The sequence below is a fragment of the Balaenoptera musculus genome, chromosome 5 (genome assembly GCF_009873245.2).
Source record: "Balaenoptera musculus isolate JJ_BM4_2016_0621 chromosome 5, mBalMus1.pri.v3, whole genome shotgun sequence".
NCBI lineage: Eukaryota > Metazoa > Chordata > Mammalia > Artiodactyla > Balaenopteridae > Balaenoptera > Balaenoptera musculus.
In genome coordinates this window covers 139,966,538-139,981,841 of record NC_045789.1, presented here as the reverse complement: position 1 = coordinate 139,981,841, position 15,304 = coordinate 139,966,538, and the positions used below count along the sequence as shown (strand labels likewise).

The window sequence follows — 15,304 nt, the reverse complement described above, 5'->3', positions numbered from 1 at the left end:
TTCTCATTGTGGTGGCTTCTCTTGCTGCGGAGCACAGGCTCTAGGCGTGCTGGCTTCAGTAATTGTGGCTCGCAGGCTCTAGAGCATAGGCTCGGTAGTTGTGGCTCGCGGGCTCTAGAGCACAGGCTCGGTAGCTGTGGCACACGGGCTTAGTTGCTCTGTGGCACGTGGGATCTTCCCGGACCAGAGCTCGAACCCATGTCCCCTGCATTGGCAGGTGGATTCTTAACCACTGCGCCACCAGGGGAGCCCCATTTTGAGTTAATTTTTGTCTGTGCTTCATTCGTGTGGATATTCAGTTGTCTCAGCATCATTTGTCGAAAAGATTATTCTTTCTTCCATTAAATTGTCTGCACTTTATTTGATCATCAATTGACAATAAATGTGTGAATTTATTTCTGGACTCTCACTTCTATTCCCTTCACCTATATATCCTATGCTACTGCTACAATGTCTTGATTAATGTAGCTTTATGGTAAGTTTCGAAATCCTCCAACTTTGTTCTTTTTAAACATTGTTTTGGCCATTCGGGGTCTTTTGCATTTCCAAACAAATTTTTGAGCCACCTCACGTGTCTGTCGCTGTTGCTAAAAATAAAGGGTAATGGAATCTCAAAAATGAATGAATGAATGAATGAATGAATTTGTGCCACCAAAAAAAAAAAGGGGGCATCTGAGATTTTAGGGATTGTGTTGACCCTAGAGATCACTTTGGAAAGTATAGCTGACCTTTGAAAAGCACAGGTTTGAACTACACAGGTCCACTTACACAAGGACTTCTTCAGGAGTAGGTACTGCAGGGCCGCGTGAGCCGTGGCTGGTTGACTCCTTGGAGGAGAACCACAGACGCAGGGGCTGACGGTGCGGTTACACGTGGATTTTTGACTACATGGAGGGTAGGCTCCCCTAAACCCTGAGATGTTCAAGGGCCAAGTGTAATGTCATTTTAATATTAAATTTTCTAATTAGTGAACTTACTATCTTTCCATTTATTTAGGTTTTCTTTATATTTTCTCCGTGTTTTGTAGTTTTCAGTATACAAGTTTTGCATTTATTTTGTTAAATTTATTCTTAAATGTTTTATTCTGTTTGATGTCATTGTAAATGCAACTCTTCTCTGAATTTCATTTTTGGATTGTTCATTGCTAATGCATAGAAATACAACTACTTTTTTTATGTTGGTCTTATATCCTGAAACCTTGCTGAACTCACTTATTAGTTCTAATAGTTGTGTGTGTGTGTAGATTCCTTAGGATTTTCTATGCACACTATCATGTCATCTGCAAGAGAAAGTTGTATTTCTTTCTTTGCAATTTGGATTCCTTTTATTTCTTTGTCTTGCCTAGGTGCTCTGGCTAGAGCCTCAGTACAGTGCCAGATAGAATTGGAGAGAGCAGACATCCTCATCTTGTCCCTGATCTGAGAGGAAAAGCTTTCAGTCTTTTACCATTGAGTGTAATGGTAGCTGGGTTTGTAGATGGCCTTGTATCAGATTGAGGAAGTTTCCTTATGTTCTTAGTTTGTTGAGTGTTTTTGTCGTGAAGGGAGTTGAATTTTTGTCAAATGCACTTTCTACATCTATTGAAATGATCGTGTGGTTTTGGTCCTTTATTCTTTTCGTATGGTGTGTTACATTAAGTGTTTTTCATATGTTGAACCACACTTGCATTCATGGGATAAATCCCACATGGTCAGTTTCAGTAGTCTGTATATTTCTAGGAATTTGTCCATTTCATCTAGGTTATTTGTTATCGTTTGTTGACATACAGTTGTTCATAGCATTACTTTATAGTCATTTTTATTTCTGTAAGGTTGATAGTAATGTCTCTTCTATCATTCCTGATTTTAGAAATCTGAGTCTTCTCTCTCATTAATTTTCTTGGTTAGTCTAGCTAAAGGGTTATCAGTTTTACTGATCTATTCAAAGTTGTTTTTCTCTATTATTTTTCATTTTTTACTTAATTTCCACTCTAATCTTTATTATTTCCGTTGGGTTGCTTTGTGTTTAGTATTTTTCATTCTTTTTCTAGTTTCTTAAGTGGAAGTTTAGCTTATTGATTTGAGATCTATCTTCTTTGTAACGTAGGTGTTTACAGGTGTAAATTTTCATCTAAGGATTGCTTTAGCTTCATCCCATACGTTTTGGTATGTTGTGTATCCATCTTTATTTATCTCAAAAGTATTTTCTAACTTCTCTTGTGATTTCTTACTTTACCCATTGTTTTTTTTTTAATTATTAGCACCTTTAATTATTATTTATTTATTTATTATTATTTTTTGGCTGTGTTGGGTCTTCGTTTCTGTGCGAGGGCTTCCTCTAGTTGCGGCAAGCGGGGGCCACTCTTCATCGCGGTGCGAGGGCCTCTCACTATCGTGGCCTCTCTTGTTGCGGAGCACAGGCTCCAGACGCGCAGGCTCAGTAGTTGTGGCTCACGGGCCTAGTTGCTCCGCGGCATGTGGGATCTTCCAGACCAGGGCTTGAACCCGTGTCCCCTGCATTAGCAGGCAGATTCTCAACCACTGCGCCACCAGGGAAGCCCCTTACCCATTGTTTATTTAGGAGTTTGTTGTTTAATTTCCACATACTTGTGAATTTCCCAAATTTCCTTCTGTTATTTGATTTCTCATGTCATTCTGTGTAGCCAAAGAACACATTTTGTGTGATTTCAGTTCTTTAAAATTTGAGACTTACGATCTATCCTGGAGAGTGTTTTATGTGCAGCTGAGAAGATGAGTATTCTGCTGTTGATGGGTGTTCTGTAGAGTCTGTTAGGTCTAGCTGGTTTATAGTGTTGTTTAAGTCTTCTTTTCCTTATTGATCTTTACCCCAGCAGTTAAATCCATTATTGAAAGTGGGGTATTGAAATCTCCAACTATTATTGTTAAATTATTTATTTCTCCCTTCTCTGTCAGTTTTTGCTTTGTGTATTTTAGGGCTCTGTTAAGTGCCTATATGTTTATACTTCTTATTTCTTCTCGATGGGTTGACCCTTTATAGCACAGCCTTCTCTGTCTCTAGTACTAAACAGTTTTTGCCTTAAGGTCTCTTTTGTATGATGTTAGCGTAGGTTTTGGTTGTTTGCATGGTATATCCTTTTCCAGCCTTTCACTTTCATTGTATCTCTGAATCTAAAGTCTTCCTTATGGACAGCATATATTTGATCATGTTTTTAAATCTGTTCTACCAAGTCTCTGCTGCTTGAGTGGAGTGTTTAATCTATTTACCTTTAATGTAATTGCTGATGAGGTAAGATTTATGTCTGCCATTTTTCTATTTTTCTACATGTCTTTTTAAATCTTTCTTCCTCTGTTACCTTTTTTTCTTGTGGCTGTTTAATTCCCTTGTAATACTTTAATTCCCTTGTGTCTCTACCACTATTTTTTAAGTAATTTTTTTCAGTGGTTGCTTTGAGGACTACGATGAACAACTTAATACAATCTAGTTTGGATAAATAACAACTTAATTTCAGTAATGTACAAATACTGCTCCATTAGAGCTCTGTTTCCTTCCAGCTCTTTTCTGCTGTTTTTGTCATACAAATTGCATCTTAATAGACTGTAAGCCCATCAACATAGTTTTGTAATTATTGCTTTATGTAGTTGTCTTTTAAATCAGATAGGAAAAGAAAAGGTTTACAAACATAAGCACATTTATACTATCTCTTATCTGGCTCTGTAGTTCCCTTTCCCAGTGCCCTAATTTCTCTTTGAGGATTTGAATCTGGTATCTTTCACTTCAACCTGAAGCACTCCCTTCAGTGTCTCTTGCAGGGCAGGTCTGCTAGCAGTGAAGTCTCTTCATTTTTGTCTCTCTGGGAATGTCTTCATTTCTCCTTCGTTCTGAGGAATAGTTTTGCTGGATGCAGAATTCTTGGTTTAACAGTCTTTTTCTTGCAACACTTTGAGTGTGTCATCCCACAGCCTCCTGGGCTGCAGGGTTTCTGGAGAGAAGCTAGCTGTTAGTCTTTGGAAAGAAGCCTTGAACACGAGTTGGGTTTTTAATTGCTGCTTTCAAGATGTTCTGTTTGTCTTTATCCTCTGACTGTTCTAACCACGAAGTGTCTAGTTAAGGTCTCTGTGTGTGTCCTGCTTGGAATTTGTTGAGCTTCTTGGTTGTAGAGATTGTTTCTCATCAAACTTGGCTGCTATTTCTCCTAAGATTCTTTCTGCCTTGTTCCCTGTCTCCTCTCCTAGGACTCCCATCATGTATACACACTTGGTTGATGGTATCCATTGGCCTCTGAGGCCTGTTCATTTTTCTTCGTTCTTTTTTCTGTGTCTCAGACTGGACCTGTTGACTTATCTTCAAGGCAGCTTAGTGATTAGCTAATGATTGGAGAGAGATTTCCTTAAATGCTTTGATCCAGTGAGTCTGGTGGTTTTCCGACTAGCTGTGTGTGCGTGTGTCCGTGTGTTGGGCACACCTTCAGTGCTCTGCCAGCCAGTTGCTGACTCTGCCTTGGCTCTCAATTGATGAATGTTTTGGTCTTTGCTCCATGAGAAAGTAGCATGTTATAGTTTTAATTGACGTTTCTCTTAGGAGTGAGAGCAAGCATTTTTCATAATGTTAAAGCATTCATTGTTTATCCTTTTCTGTGAATTGTATTCCATACCCTTTGCCCATTTTTCTGTTAGCTTATTGGTTTCTTATTAAACTGTGGGAGCTCTTTATTCAGTAACAAGCTGTACATGATGAGTCACAAATGTTTCCTCATTTTATCTTTTGACTTTGCTTATGTTGTTTTCCGCCATGTAGATTTTTTATGTAGTTGAATTTAACCAACCTTTCATGGCTTCTGAGTTTTGTATTCCTTCCCCACTCAAAGATTGTATTAAAAAATTCTTCCATCTTTTCTTCTAGTAGTTTTATAGGTTGCATTTTCATGTTTAAGTCACTGATCTACTTACCATTTATTTTGATATAAAATATGGCTCTGGAAATTCAGTTTTTTATTTTAAATACCCATCCAGGTGTCCCAACACTAGTAATGAAATCATTTGTTTTTGCAAATTTAAAATACTGCCATTATCATTTGTTAAAGTCCCTACGTACAGTGGTTCTATTTCTGAACTTTGTTCTATCTCATCAGCTCGTCTGCCTATTTATATATCATCATACTGTTTTAATTACTGTGCCTTGGTAGTACATGCCTATGTCAAAGACCTCTTATATTTCTGTTCTCTTGTATAACTTCAGGTAAAGTTAGATAACTAGTGTTTTTATAAAATTTAATTCATGACCGATTTGTGACTGGTGCTCTTTGCATCTTATCTTTTAATGAATCTCCATGAGTGTTTATTAAGACAAACCCACAGGTCCACGTGTTTCTGGCTGGCGGGAGCAGCAGTGGGAGCTGGGCTGGCCCTTCTGGCCAGTGGGGCCCAGTGGACCGTACCTCGGGGAGCGGGCTCCACCACGCTGAGCCCGGGCCCCCAAGAAGTGACTTGGTGCTGAGGGGGTCCTGGGTGGGTCCCACTTTCCTCAGAGGCCCCAGAGGAAGCTGCACCCCCTCCCTCGGTGCCCTCAGTGCCCCCCCCCTTCCCACCTGTCTTGTCACGTGCTGCTCGGGACCCCATGAGTCAGGGAGGGGCAGGGGGGCGTGGGACAGCCTGGGCAGTAGGTGGGTTTGGAGCCAGCAGGGGAAGGCTACACCCCGAGTGCCTTGAGGAGCCCACCTACATGTGGGAGAGCAGGGTGCCCCAGTGAGGACCTGGCAAGCAAGAGCGGGACTGCCTGGGGGGGGTGGGGTCCCAGGGCCTCCCAAGGCCGTGTAGCAGGGCGGCGTCAGTGCTGGCATTTGGGCTCGGCAGGTTCTCGTCAGGAGGGCGGGAGCAGTGAGTGGGGAGTCCCTGTCAGCGTGGGTGGTGTGGGGCAGTGCGGGCAGGGCTGGTGGGAGCGGGTCCTCGTGTGGCGCTGAGGGCTCTGGCTCCAGCCTGGGACCATGGGGGCTGCCGTGGGGTGCGGGGTGGGATGGTGCTGTGCCCTGGTCCAAGGCAGACTGGCTGGGCCGGCCCAGGGAGTGGCGGAGGGACGGCAGGAGGGAGGACTGGCAGGGCTGTTACAGCAGCAGTCAGAGCTGGCTGCACAGAACGGAAAACTATGAGTAACAGTGGCTTGTGAACACAAGGCTTTAAATGTGCTTCTGTCCTAAGGTGGTGCCCAGGCTGGGGAGGAGGCCGCACGGAGCCATTGGGCCTCATCCCTTCCCAGTATCAGAGTACAGGGCCTGCATCCCCAAGGCTACCTCTTGGCCCAAGGTGGCTGCTGGAGCTCCAGCCATCACTGGGTCTGCAGAAGGGGGGCAGGGGGTGTGTGCCTTGGGCTCAGCCATTTCCTGTGAGGAGCCTCCCTGGGAACCCCTCCAGCAACATACACTCTGCTCATGCCAACTGGGCCAAACCTAGTACATGGCATTGTCCAGCTGCCCAGAAAGCAGGAAAAGTTGTCTTTACTCTGGGGATGGGTGCCCAGCTGCCATCAGCCCTGTGTCCTGGCAAGAGGGAGAACAGGTCATTGCCCAGCAGGGGCTTCTCCAAAGGGGGCCACCACATGGGTCTGGTATGGGGTGGGACATGGCACCCGGAATTGTGGCCTGCTTACAGGGGATGTAGCCATGGAAGGGACGTGACTTCCCCCTGCTACCCCGTGGACCTGTGTGCCTCAGCTCTGCACCCTCCCCTTGAGTGACAGTCCCTGCGTCCCTGAGAGTGACCTGTTTGATTCCTCCCCACCCCCTCCCTGCTACTACTCCCCTGCCTGCCCCCAGGTGCCCCGAGTTGTCTGTCCAGCCTTGCCCTTCCCCATGGAAACATCACACCCTCCAGGAAGCCGCACATGGCTGGGGAAGGTCCGTCAGCTGAGTGACACTTCAGTGGCCCAGGATGGAGACCTGGTGCCACCCTGGGATGGGGGATGTGGTAGGTCACGCTGGCTGACCTGGAGCAAGGGGTGGGAACGGGGGAGGGGCACAGGAGGCTGAGTGATGGGCCAGCACCACTGGCCTGGGGAGGGCTGGGGGGCCTGGAGAGGGGGCCACAGGAGAGCTGCCATGTGGAGGGGGGACAGAGCAGGAGTTCAGTGTGTCCTGGGAGGGGAGTGAGGTGCGGCTGGGGGCACGTATGAGATGGGGAAGAGCTGGGCTTGGCCCTTGGGGCTCATCCTTGCCTCTGCAGGACAGGGGTGGGTGCAATGGGTCCCCCCGAGCTTTGAAAAGGAATCAGCAGCGTCCGTGGCAGGAAGAAGCAGCAGCAGACCTGGCAAGGGAGCAGGATGGGCTATGGGCGGGCAAGAGGGTGGTGTGATGGGCGGGGGGAGGGAAGCCAGCGTAAACAGCTCTTTTGGTAACTTCGGCTCTGAAAGGGGGCCACACTGCAGGCAACCGGGAAGCAATCCCGGGTCAGGTGGAGACACTAGAGCGTATTTGGACTCCAGTGCAGCCCGGCAAGGAGGGGTGGAGGTCCTGGGGCTGTGCCAGTCCTCATGGCCCTGACACCAAAGTGGGACTGTGGGGGGACAGGGATGAGGTGCCAGCAGGGCCACCATTGAAGGGGGAGGGGAGGGCTGCGGCAGGATGGGCAGGTGGCATGAGCCTGCCGTGGGGGTGGGGCGGTGGGCACTGGGGGTCCTGAGCAGGAAAGTGAGTACAGTGGGCCAGGGGTAGGCTGCAGTCCAGGTGAGTGTCCCCTGAGGGTGTGGCCGTGACTGGGTAAGGCTGAGGGTCCCCAACATGCCCAAACAGAACAAAGCTGGTTAAAGTTAAGTGGGGCAGGCAGGCAGGGAAACGGGTGAAGCTGGTAGGGTGCTCTGCAAGGGTGGCAGGTCTGCTAGCAGCCCCCGCACCCACTCCCCTTTTTACCAGGAATGAGAGTGCATCTGCTAGAAAAACTACATTTCCCAACCTCCCTCGGCTAGGAGTGGTCATGTGACCAAGTTCTGGCCAATGAGGTGTGAGCAGCTGTTACATGGGCTTCTGGAAATCGCCTTAAAAGGAGGCAGTTGTGCCCCTCTTCTCTCTTCCTGTTTGCTGCCTAGAACGTGGATGTGATGGCTGGACCCTCACCCTCTATATGGGTCCATGAGGATGAGGGCCCAGCCCAGCCAGGATGAGGCAGTGGAGAGCTGGACAGAGCTGGTTCTCCAAGGACCCTGGGAAGGTGTCCTAGCTGCCCAGGGCTGCCAAAGGCCAGCATTCCCTCACACAAGAAAAAATAAACAATCTCCTTTCAACTTCTGTTCATTCAGATTTTCTCTTTCATGCAACCAAAGCCTAACTCACAGCAAGGGACCACAGCCAGCCAGCTGTGGGCTGGGCACAAGGAGGGGAGGAGGGCAGGGCTCAGCAGTCCCTGGGCAGGAGACTGGGGGGCAGTGTGGGGAGGGGAGCACCCCAGGGAGGGCTCTGGGTGCCTGTGCTTGTCCGGGCTCGTACCTGCAGGGGCTGTGTCTTGCTTGCTCCTTCCACATGATGGAAACTACTTCAGTACCATTCTGGGATTGGGGGTGGATGCTGTCTGGGGCCAGGGCTGGTCCTAGGGGCTGGAGGAGGGCCTTCCCAGAGTACATGAAGATCCTGGGGCTGTGCCAGTCCTCATGGCACTGACACCAAAGTGGGACCATGGTGGGGGCAGGGATGAGGTGCCAGCAGGGCCACCACTCCCCTCTGCTTCCAGCTCAGGAACCCCAGGCTGAGAACTGGGCAGGCAGGGTCCTCTCATGGCCTATTGGGAGCAAGGGTGGCAGGGCCAGCTGGAGGGTCCCTGGGGAAGCAGCCAGAGGAGGCTGCACCCCCAAGTTCCCCAGGTACGTGGCGGATTCTGAGGACCTGATAGGAGAGTGAGCGGGAGGGCTGGGGTGGGAGCTGGGCCTGTGGGCACCTCCAGGAGGGAGCAAGGGCACCCAGGCCGGGGTCAGAGCCTGCTTCTTCCCATGTGACCATGTGCAGATACCCATAGCTCAGATGCCACTTGGGTGTGGGGAGGCTCAGATGGGCTGACACAGGGCCCAGCACATGGTAGGCATGCACCAAAGAGAGACTGGAGGGGCCCAGGGAAGTGACAGGGAGCCGTCCCCGCTCCCGCAGCAGGGCCTGCACAGGTGCTCAGAGCGGCCCAGTGTATGCCTAGTGTGTGGGCCAATCACGGCTGTGGTATCAGCTCAGGGCTGAGTCTGCGAGCCTGGAGGTGGAGCCGGGCGGGCAGGGGGCGTTGATTCCCTGCCTCATGGCTTCCAACGGCCCCCTGCACCCATGTCCTGAGCCAGGGTTGATTGATGTTGAAGGGTCCAGCGGTGTGGCCGCCTTGTTTCTGGGCGACCTTGGTGAGTGAGGGCAGGATGTGGGATGGGGAGAGGGAGGAGGCCGGAGCTGTCGAGTCCCGAGTCTCGAGTCGGAAACTCCCTCCCTCTTCCTCCCGCCCGCCCCACCGTGGACAGCGTTGCAGGACCAGGCCTCGTGGAGGGTCGGGAGCACCGGTCTTCCCTGATCTCTCCCTCTGTTCCAGCAGGTTCCAGCCCAGCAAGGTGGGCTTAGGGGAGGCAGGGGACCCCTGCGGGACAGGTCCGGCTCCTGCAAGGTCCTGATGGTTTGCCCTGCTCTGGCCTCTCCCCCCAGCTCCTGGAAGTGGAGGCTGTGGCTTCTTGCTTGGCAGCCCCTGGCATCCTGTTGGGGCTAAGTGCACAGTAATGCTGATGATTTGAGGCCAAGAGCCTTCTGGAACCTTCTGGAGCCTTCTGGGGCTCCTCTGTCAGCTGTCTACAGCCTGGAGGCCCAGGCCTCAGCAGTGAAACCAGGGCTGTCCTCACCCTTCTGCACCCCGGCCGCTTGGATTCGGGGACATTCCGGCTGCCCGCAGCTTGGGGGGAGGATTCAGATGGCGGCTAACCACCAGCAGCGAGAATACTCCGAGAATTTCAGCAGCACCAGCCCCGAGCTGCTGGCGAGGGCAGAGGCGGCGTGGTGCATGGGGGGAACTCGGGGGGTCTGAGGCAGGTGAGCAGCAGCCTGCGGGAGGCCAGAGGCCCAGGCGGCGGGGGCTGCAGCAGTGGGCGGGGCGGTTCCAGCTGCCTCCGCCCTCCCCCCTGCGCGGTGGTCGGGGGCTGCTCCTCCCCCACCCTTTGCCCACTGGTGATGGAGAGGACAACGTGGGGCGCCCTCTCGTAGGTGAAGGCGGTGCGTGCGCGCCGCGGCTTCCGGGACTTGGGCCTGGACGGCGGTGGCTGTCACTCACCCGCCGCAGGGCCGTCCTGCTCCCCACCCCTGGCCTCAGCCCCAGCCCTGCCCGCGGCGGTGGGTGACGGGCTGAACGGCGCAGGGGAGAGTCCCTCCGAGAGCTCGCTAGTCGCACACGGAGAGGGATGTCCCCTGTGCGGGCGCAGGGCTCGGCCGCCGAGCAGCCACAGGGCGGGGCAGGCGCGCGGCTTCACCGCGCCGGCGTCCAGCGACCGTGGACACCCACCTTGAGTACCGGCGGGGCTGCGGCGGGGCCCCCCCTCACCGCGCGGCAGTACCCGCGTCCCCGAGCCTCGGCTCTCGCCTCGAGTCAGCCACCGGGCCCAGGCGCCGCCGCCTCTCGCCTCCCCTCGCTCCCCAGGGCTCCAGGAGCCCGTGTGGGGACCGCGCGCACAGCCAGGCTGCAGGCTGTCGGAGGAGAGGTGGCCGCACCGGACTCCCGCGGGCCGGGCTCGGGGTCCGGCTCAGGCGCCGTTGGGCAGGTGCTCCATCCCGGCCAGCCCCAGCTTTCCTCCACTGGGAAGCGGCGGGAGCCCCCTCCTCCTCAGGCCGGCCCGGTGCTCAGGGAAGGCCGCGCGGATGCGCAGCGGGGCGGGGGCAGAGTCGGTGCCCAGCGCGAGCGCTGCCCCCAGGCCCCACCGCGCGGGCACTGTGCCGCTGGGCTTCCCTCACCCCAAGCGTCCCGGGCGGAAGAAGGGGAAGGGGAACGGAAGGAGCGGGGACCCGGGGCTCCTGGACCGGAGCCTCAGCGCACACAGCACCGGGGCTGCGCGCCTGTTCCCAAGCGCGTGGGGGGACCCGGGCGACGCAGGACGGGGCGAGCTTGGCCACGGGACGCCGGGCGGCAGGGAAACTGGGGCCCAAGGCCCGCGCAGGGTCGAGCACCCAGGAGCGCCTCGGTCGCGCCGAAGTCCCCACCGAAGGGCGGCGAGGAGGACGGGGCGCGGGCGACGCGGGAGCCTGAGGGACTTGGGTGCGGCCTCCTGCGGTTTATTGATTGAGTAGAGTTCGGCAAAGTGCTTCCCGGCGGGCCGAGCTCGGCCCCGACGCGCGCGGACAGTCGTTTATAAATTTAAAACTCTTCTGTAGCAATCGGCTATATACAGAGTCAGCCTTACAAAAGGGCCGACCGGCGGGCGCCCTCGGGTCCTGGGCACGGCCTCGGGGGCGCGAGGGCGGCCCGGCCCGGCGTCCCGTCCTGTCCCGAGGCCGTGCTCAGAGGTGTGGCGCGTAGAAGGCGGGCGCGCCGTAGGTCTGCGAGCCCAGCACGAAGGGCGACAGCACCGCCGGGCTCGACAGGAAGGGCAGCTGCGCGGCGCACACCAGGCCGCCGGGGCCGTGCGCCGGGTACCCGGCCGGGCCGTGCATGGCGATCGGTGCGCCCATGGGCGGCGACGGGCTGAGCGGACTGAGGCCACCGGGCAGCCCCGAGCCCGGCCCGGAGCCCGGCCCCGGTCCCCCTCCGCCGCCGGTCGGCGCGCTGGTATCGGCGCCCGGGTTCTGCTTCTTCCACTTGGTGCGGCGGTTCTGGAACCAGATCTTCACCTGCGTCTCGGTGAGGCTCAGCGACAGCGCCAGGTTGAGGCGCTCGCACACCGACAGGTAGCGCGTCGCCTTGAACTTGTTCTCCAGCGCCACGAGCTGCTCGTAGGTGAAGGCGGTGCGCGCGCGCCGCGGCTTCCCGGACTTGGAGTCGGAGCCCGTGCGCTTCCGCTTGGGCTTCGTCGCTGTCGCCGCGCCCTGCGGGGTCGTCCCCGCACCCCCGGGCGCCGCCGAGGCTCCCGGCGGGCCCGGGGCTCCGGGCGAGTTCCCACGGGGGCCGAGGACAGTGGCCTCATCGACAGCGCCTGGGGGCGCCTCGGCCTCGCCCTGGCAGCCCGACCCGCGGGCCCCGAGGCCACTGCCGCCTCCCCGCACCTCCGCGCCGCACGCCGCTCCCGCCTCGGGCGCCTCGTCCTCGTCGTCGTCGTCGGGCGCCTCGTCCCCGCTGTCTGCGCTCGGGCTGCGGCCACCGCCGCTGCTGTAGCCGTTGGCCTCGGCCTCGTCCGCCTTGCAGGGGTCGCCGGCGTCTGCGGGCGGGGAGGGAGGACAGCACAGTTAGGACCCGGCGCCCTCCCTTCCGCTCACTCGCCCCTCCGGCGCCCTGCTCCCCTTAACGAATTCCTTTTCCTGTTTCCGTTGCTTCTCTTCTTGCCTCCCTTTCCCCTTAGCGCATTCGTTTCCCTGCCCTCTTCCCTCCTTTCCTTCTCACCCTCCCGCGCTTTCTCTCTCCGTCCCCTGTGCATTCCTTCTCTCCAGAGGCCCCCATTCCCGCCATCTCCCGAGCCCCGTGCCTTTGCCCCAGCAGGGCAGGACGGGGCCGCAGGGCTTATGGCAGAGGGAAAGATCCCATCGATCCATGGGGCAGATACAAACTTAATTAAACTCATTTTGCGTAATGTACAAACTAGTTAACGGCCATTTATTTCAGCGTACATTACCCTCCAATTACCACAAGGCTCCAACAGAGCCAGCCAATTACTGGGCATTTAAGAGTGGACCGGCCAGAGTCCTGGGGTGAGGTTGGAGCCCGCTGTGGGGAGGCGATTTCCGGGGACCAAAAAAGTTGCCCTGGATCCATCCCTACCTCAAGACTTGGGGCCCTAGACCTTGGCCACCCTTGGCCCCTCGGCTGAGACTGCAGCAGGTCCAGGCTGGTTCCGACCAGGAGGGCCTGGCCTGGGCAGTGGGGGTCTAGAGCAGTGCTGAGACCAGCCGGGTTGGGAGTCCCCACTAGGTCAAGTCTGAGCAGCAGCTCCGGATCCTCCAAGCAGAGGCCCGCCCGGTGGCTGCAATCTGAATCTCAGAAATTTGGAGGAAAGCATCTGTCCTGGTCAGGGCCTGGCAGGGTTGGCGGGGAGGTGAGAGGAGGGGTGTTTCTATGCAGCCCCTGCTCCCACAGGTGGTCATACAACCAGGAGAGAAGCCAGGGCAGGCGCCCAACACCATGTCGCCCAGTCGGCACCAGGCCCCGGTCAGGTTGGCGCGGAGGACTGGAGAATAAAGGACAAATTCAGTCCTGGAAGATTCCTCCAGGGTGACCACAGGGGCTGCTCGGAGGCCGGCAGGGCAGATATCCTGGCCCCCACCCATACCCCTTAGCAGGAGGAGAGACGGTCCCCCAGGTGACCCTGACAGCACTTTGCCATCCAGCTTCTGCTCTGTCCAGGGGTGGGCTGAGGAAGGAGGAACCCTGACCCAGCTCCCTCCCTAAACTACCAAGAAACTGGGCATTCCGACTGGGATGTCTTCCCCATTTGATGGATGCTCTGAGCGGAAACTCCCAGAACCCTGGCCAGGCCGAAAGCCTGAGGGGCTCCCCTCCAGCCTTCCCGCGATTGTTCCCCCTTCATCTCTGCCCAACCGGGAGGAAGCCCAGTGCAGGTGCCGGGAAGCCCCTCGCCTGAAGAGGCCCACCCGAGCCCTGCCGGCCCGGCGTGCCTCTCCCGGCGGGGCAGAGGGCCCGGGAAGTTGGAGGGAGGAAGGGCCGGCGGAGGGGGCACCAAAAGCAATCAGGAGCCGGTCGAATGCAATTCTCGATCAATAGCGGCCCCTAATAAGTGTAATAGGTTTTAATCGAGTAATTATCCGAATTTTGACCCTATAATTTAGATGTTCGGGGGGAGTTTGCAAGGTGCTTGAAAGAGATATGCATGCAGCCGTAATGGGATATCGACCAGGTCGGGGTTGCGGGCCGCCCCATTACCAGCCGCTTTCCGCCGCTAAGCACATTTCCCCTTAACTGTAATCGAAGGAATTTAATTGTTTTTCCAGAGATAACCAGCGTTTTGTCACAATTAGTCTGATTTGTCCAAAAAAAAAAGAGAGACAGAGAGAGAAAGTGGGGGGGGGGGGAAGGAAGTGAAAGAATAGAGAGAGGGAGGTCTCCGGAGGATGCGGTGGGAGTGGGGAGGTCACGGGCTAGCCGCCGCGCACGACTCCCCTTCCTCTGCCACCTACTGCCCTCCAATGCCGGGGGTGCGCGGTGGCCAAACCTGGGCCGGCCATGCAGCCCGTAGCCCTGGGCCCGGTCCGGGGGAGGCATCCCGGGAGGCACCGGGCGGTGCGGGCCCTGGAGTCCGGGTCGGACGCAGGCGGCGGGCGGGCTGGTGCGGGCCCCGCGCGCTGCGAACTTTCCACCGAGCCTTGGCGCCGGGCCGGCCAGGTTCGCCGAGGGGTCCCGGGAGCGCAAACGCGTAGACGCGGCCCGTCCCTCTACCCCCGCGACCCGGTGCCGGCCGTGCCCTACTCACGCGGCGGCTCAGCTCCGGTACCGGCTCCAGCTCCTCCGGCGGCGGCGAGGGCACGGCGCTCCAGCTCCTCGGAGCGCGGCGGGCGTCCCGGGGCGGCGGGGGCCGGGGCGCACGGGGCGCACGCCGCGGGCGCCACGGGGCCCAGGAGCACACAGCGGCGTCTTCTGCTGTTGAACTTATTGGGGTCCAGGATGTCCAGCACCGAGAAGGAGGTGGGGCGCGGCGGGGGGCCGGGCCGGGCCGCCCCAGCCCCCTCGGGCGCCGCGGGCACCGTGTCGCTGGCGGCGAGCGGCGGGGCTCCGGCCCGCGGGAAGGCGGGCAGCTCAGCGCGCCCGTCCATGGCGTCCCGGGCGGCGGCGGCGGCGGGCGCGGGCGGTGCGAGACCCGGACCGGGCCCGGGCGGCGGCGGCGGCAGCGCGGGGCCGTCCCCGGTAGCCGCCGGGCCACTCGCGCTCATGCCGGCCTCCCGCCGCTCCGGCCGCTCGGGCCCCTCCGGCTACTGGGCTCCCATCCCCGGCGGCCCGGGCGCCGCCGCACGGTCTCGCGCCGGCGGCCGCGACCGCGGCTCGGCTCGCTCCCCGTGCCGCCCCGCGCTCGGCCGGTGCTGCCTGGCGCCGCCTCCGCCGCCGCCTCAGGCGCCCGCCGCGCCCGGCCCGCTCATTTATGGCGGCCCCGCCGGCGGCGCCCACGCGCCCACTCGCCGCACACACGTGCGCCCGCAGGCGGCCGCGGGCTCCGCCGCCCTCGTTAGCGCGAGCGCCTAATTGGCTGCGAACGGTCCCGGGCG

The 15,304-nt window shown here is 57.0% G+C and overlaps 1 protein-coding gene across 1 annotated transcript; it reads right to left on the bottom strand.

Moving 5' to 3' along the window:
• Positions 1-11,440: 11,440 nt before the first annotated feature.
• Positions 11,441-14,974, bottom strand: NKX1-1 (NK1 homeobox 1). Its single transcript, XM_036852089.1, has 2 exons — positions 14,518-14,974; positions 11,441-12,294 (listed from the first exon to the last, which is right to left on the bottom strand). Exons 1-2 carry the CDS (start codon positions 14,972-14,974, stop codon positions 11,441-11,443), a joined length of 1,311 nt encoding a protein of 436 aa, XP_036707984.1.
• Positions 14,975-15,304: the final 330 nt, after the last annotated feature.

What these genes read in the sequence shown, in the direction of transcription:
- NKX1-1 (XM_036852089.1), bottom strand. Translation starts at nt 14,974, where the DNA reads ATGAGCGCGAGTGGCCCGGCGGCTACCGGGGACGGCCCCGCGCTGCCG. An exon ending in TACCGGAGCTGAGCCGCCGC is followed by an intron (nt 12,295 to 14,517) that starts GTGAGTAGGGCA and finishes CCCCGCCCGCAG; the next exon opens with ACGCCGGCGACCCCTGCAAG.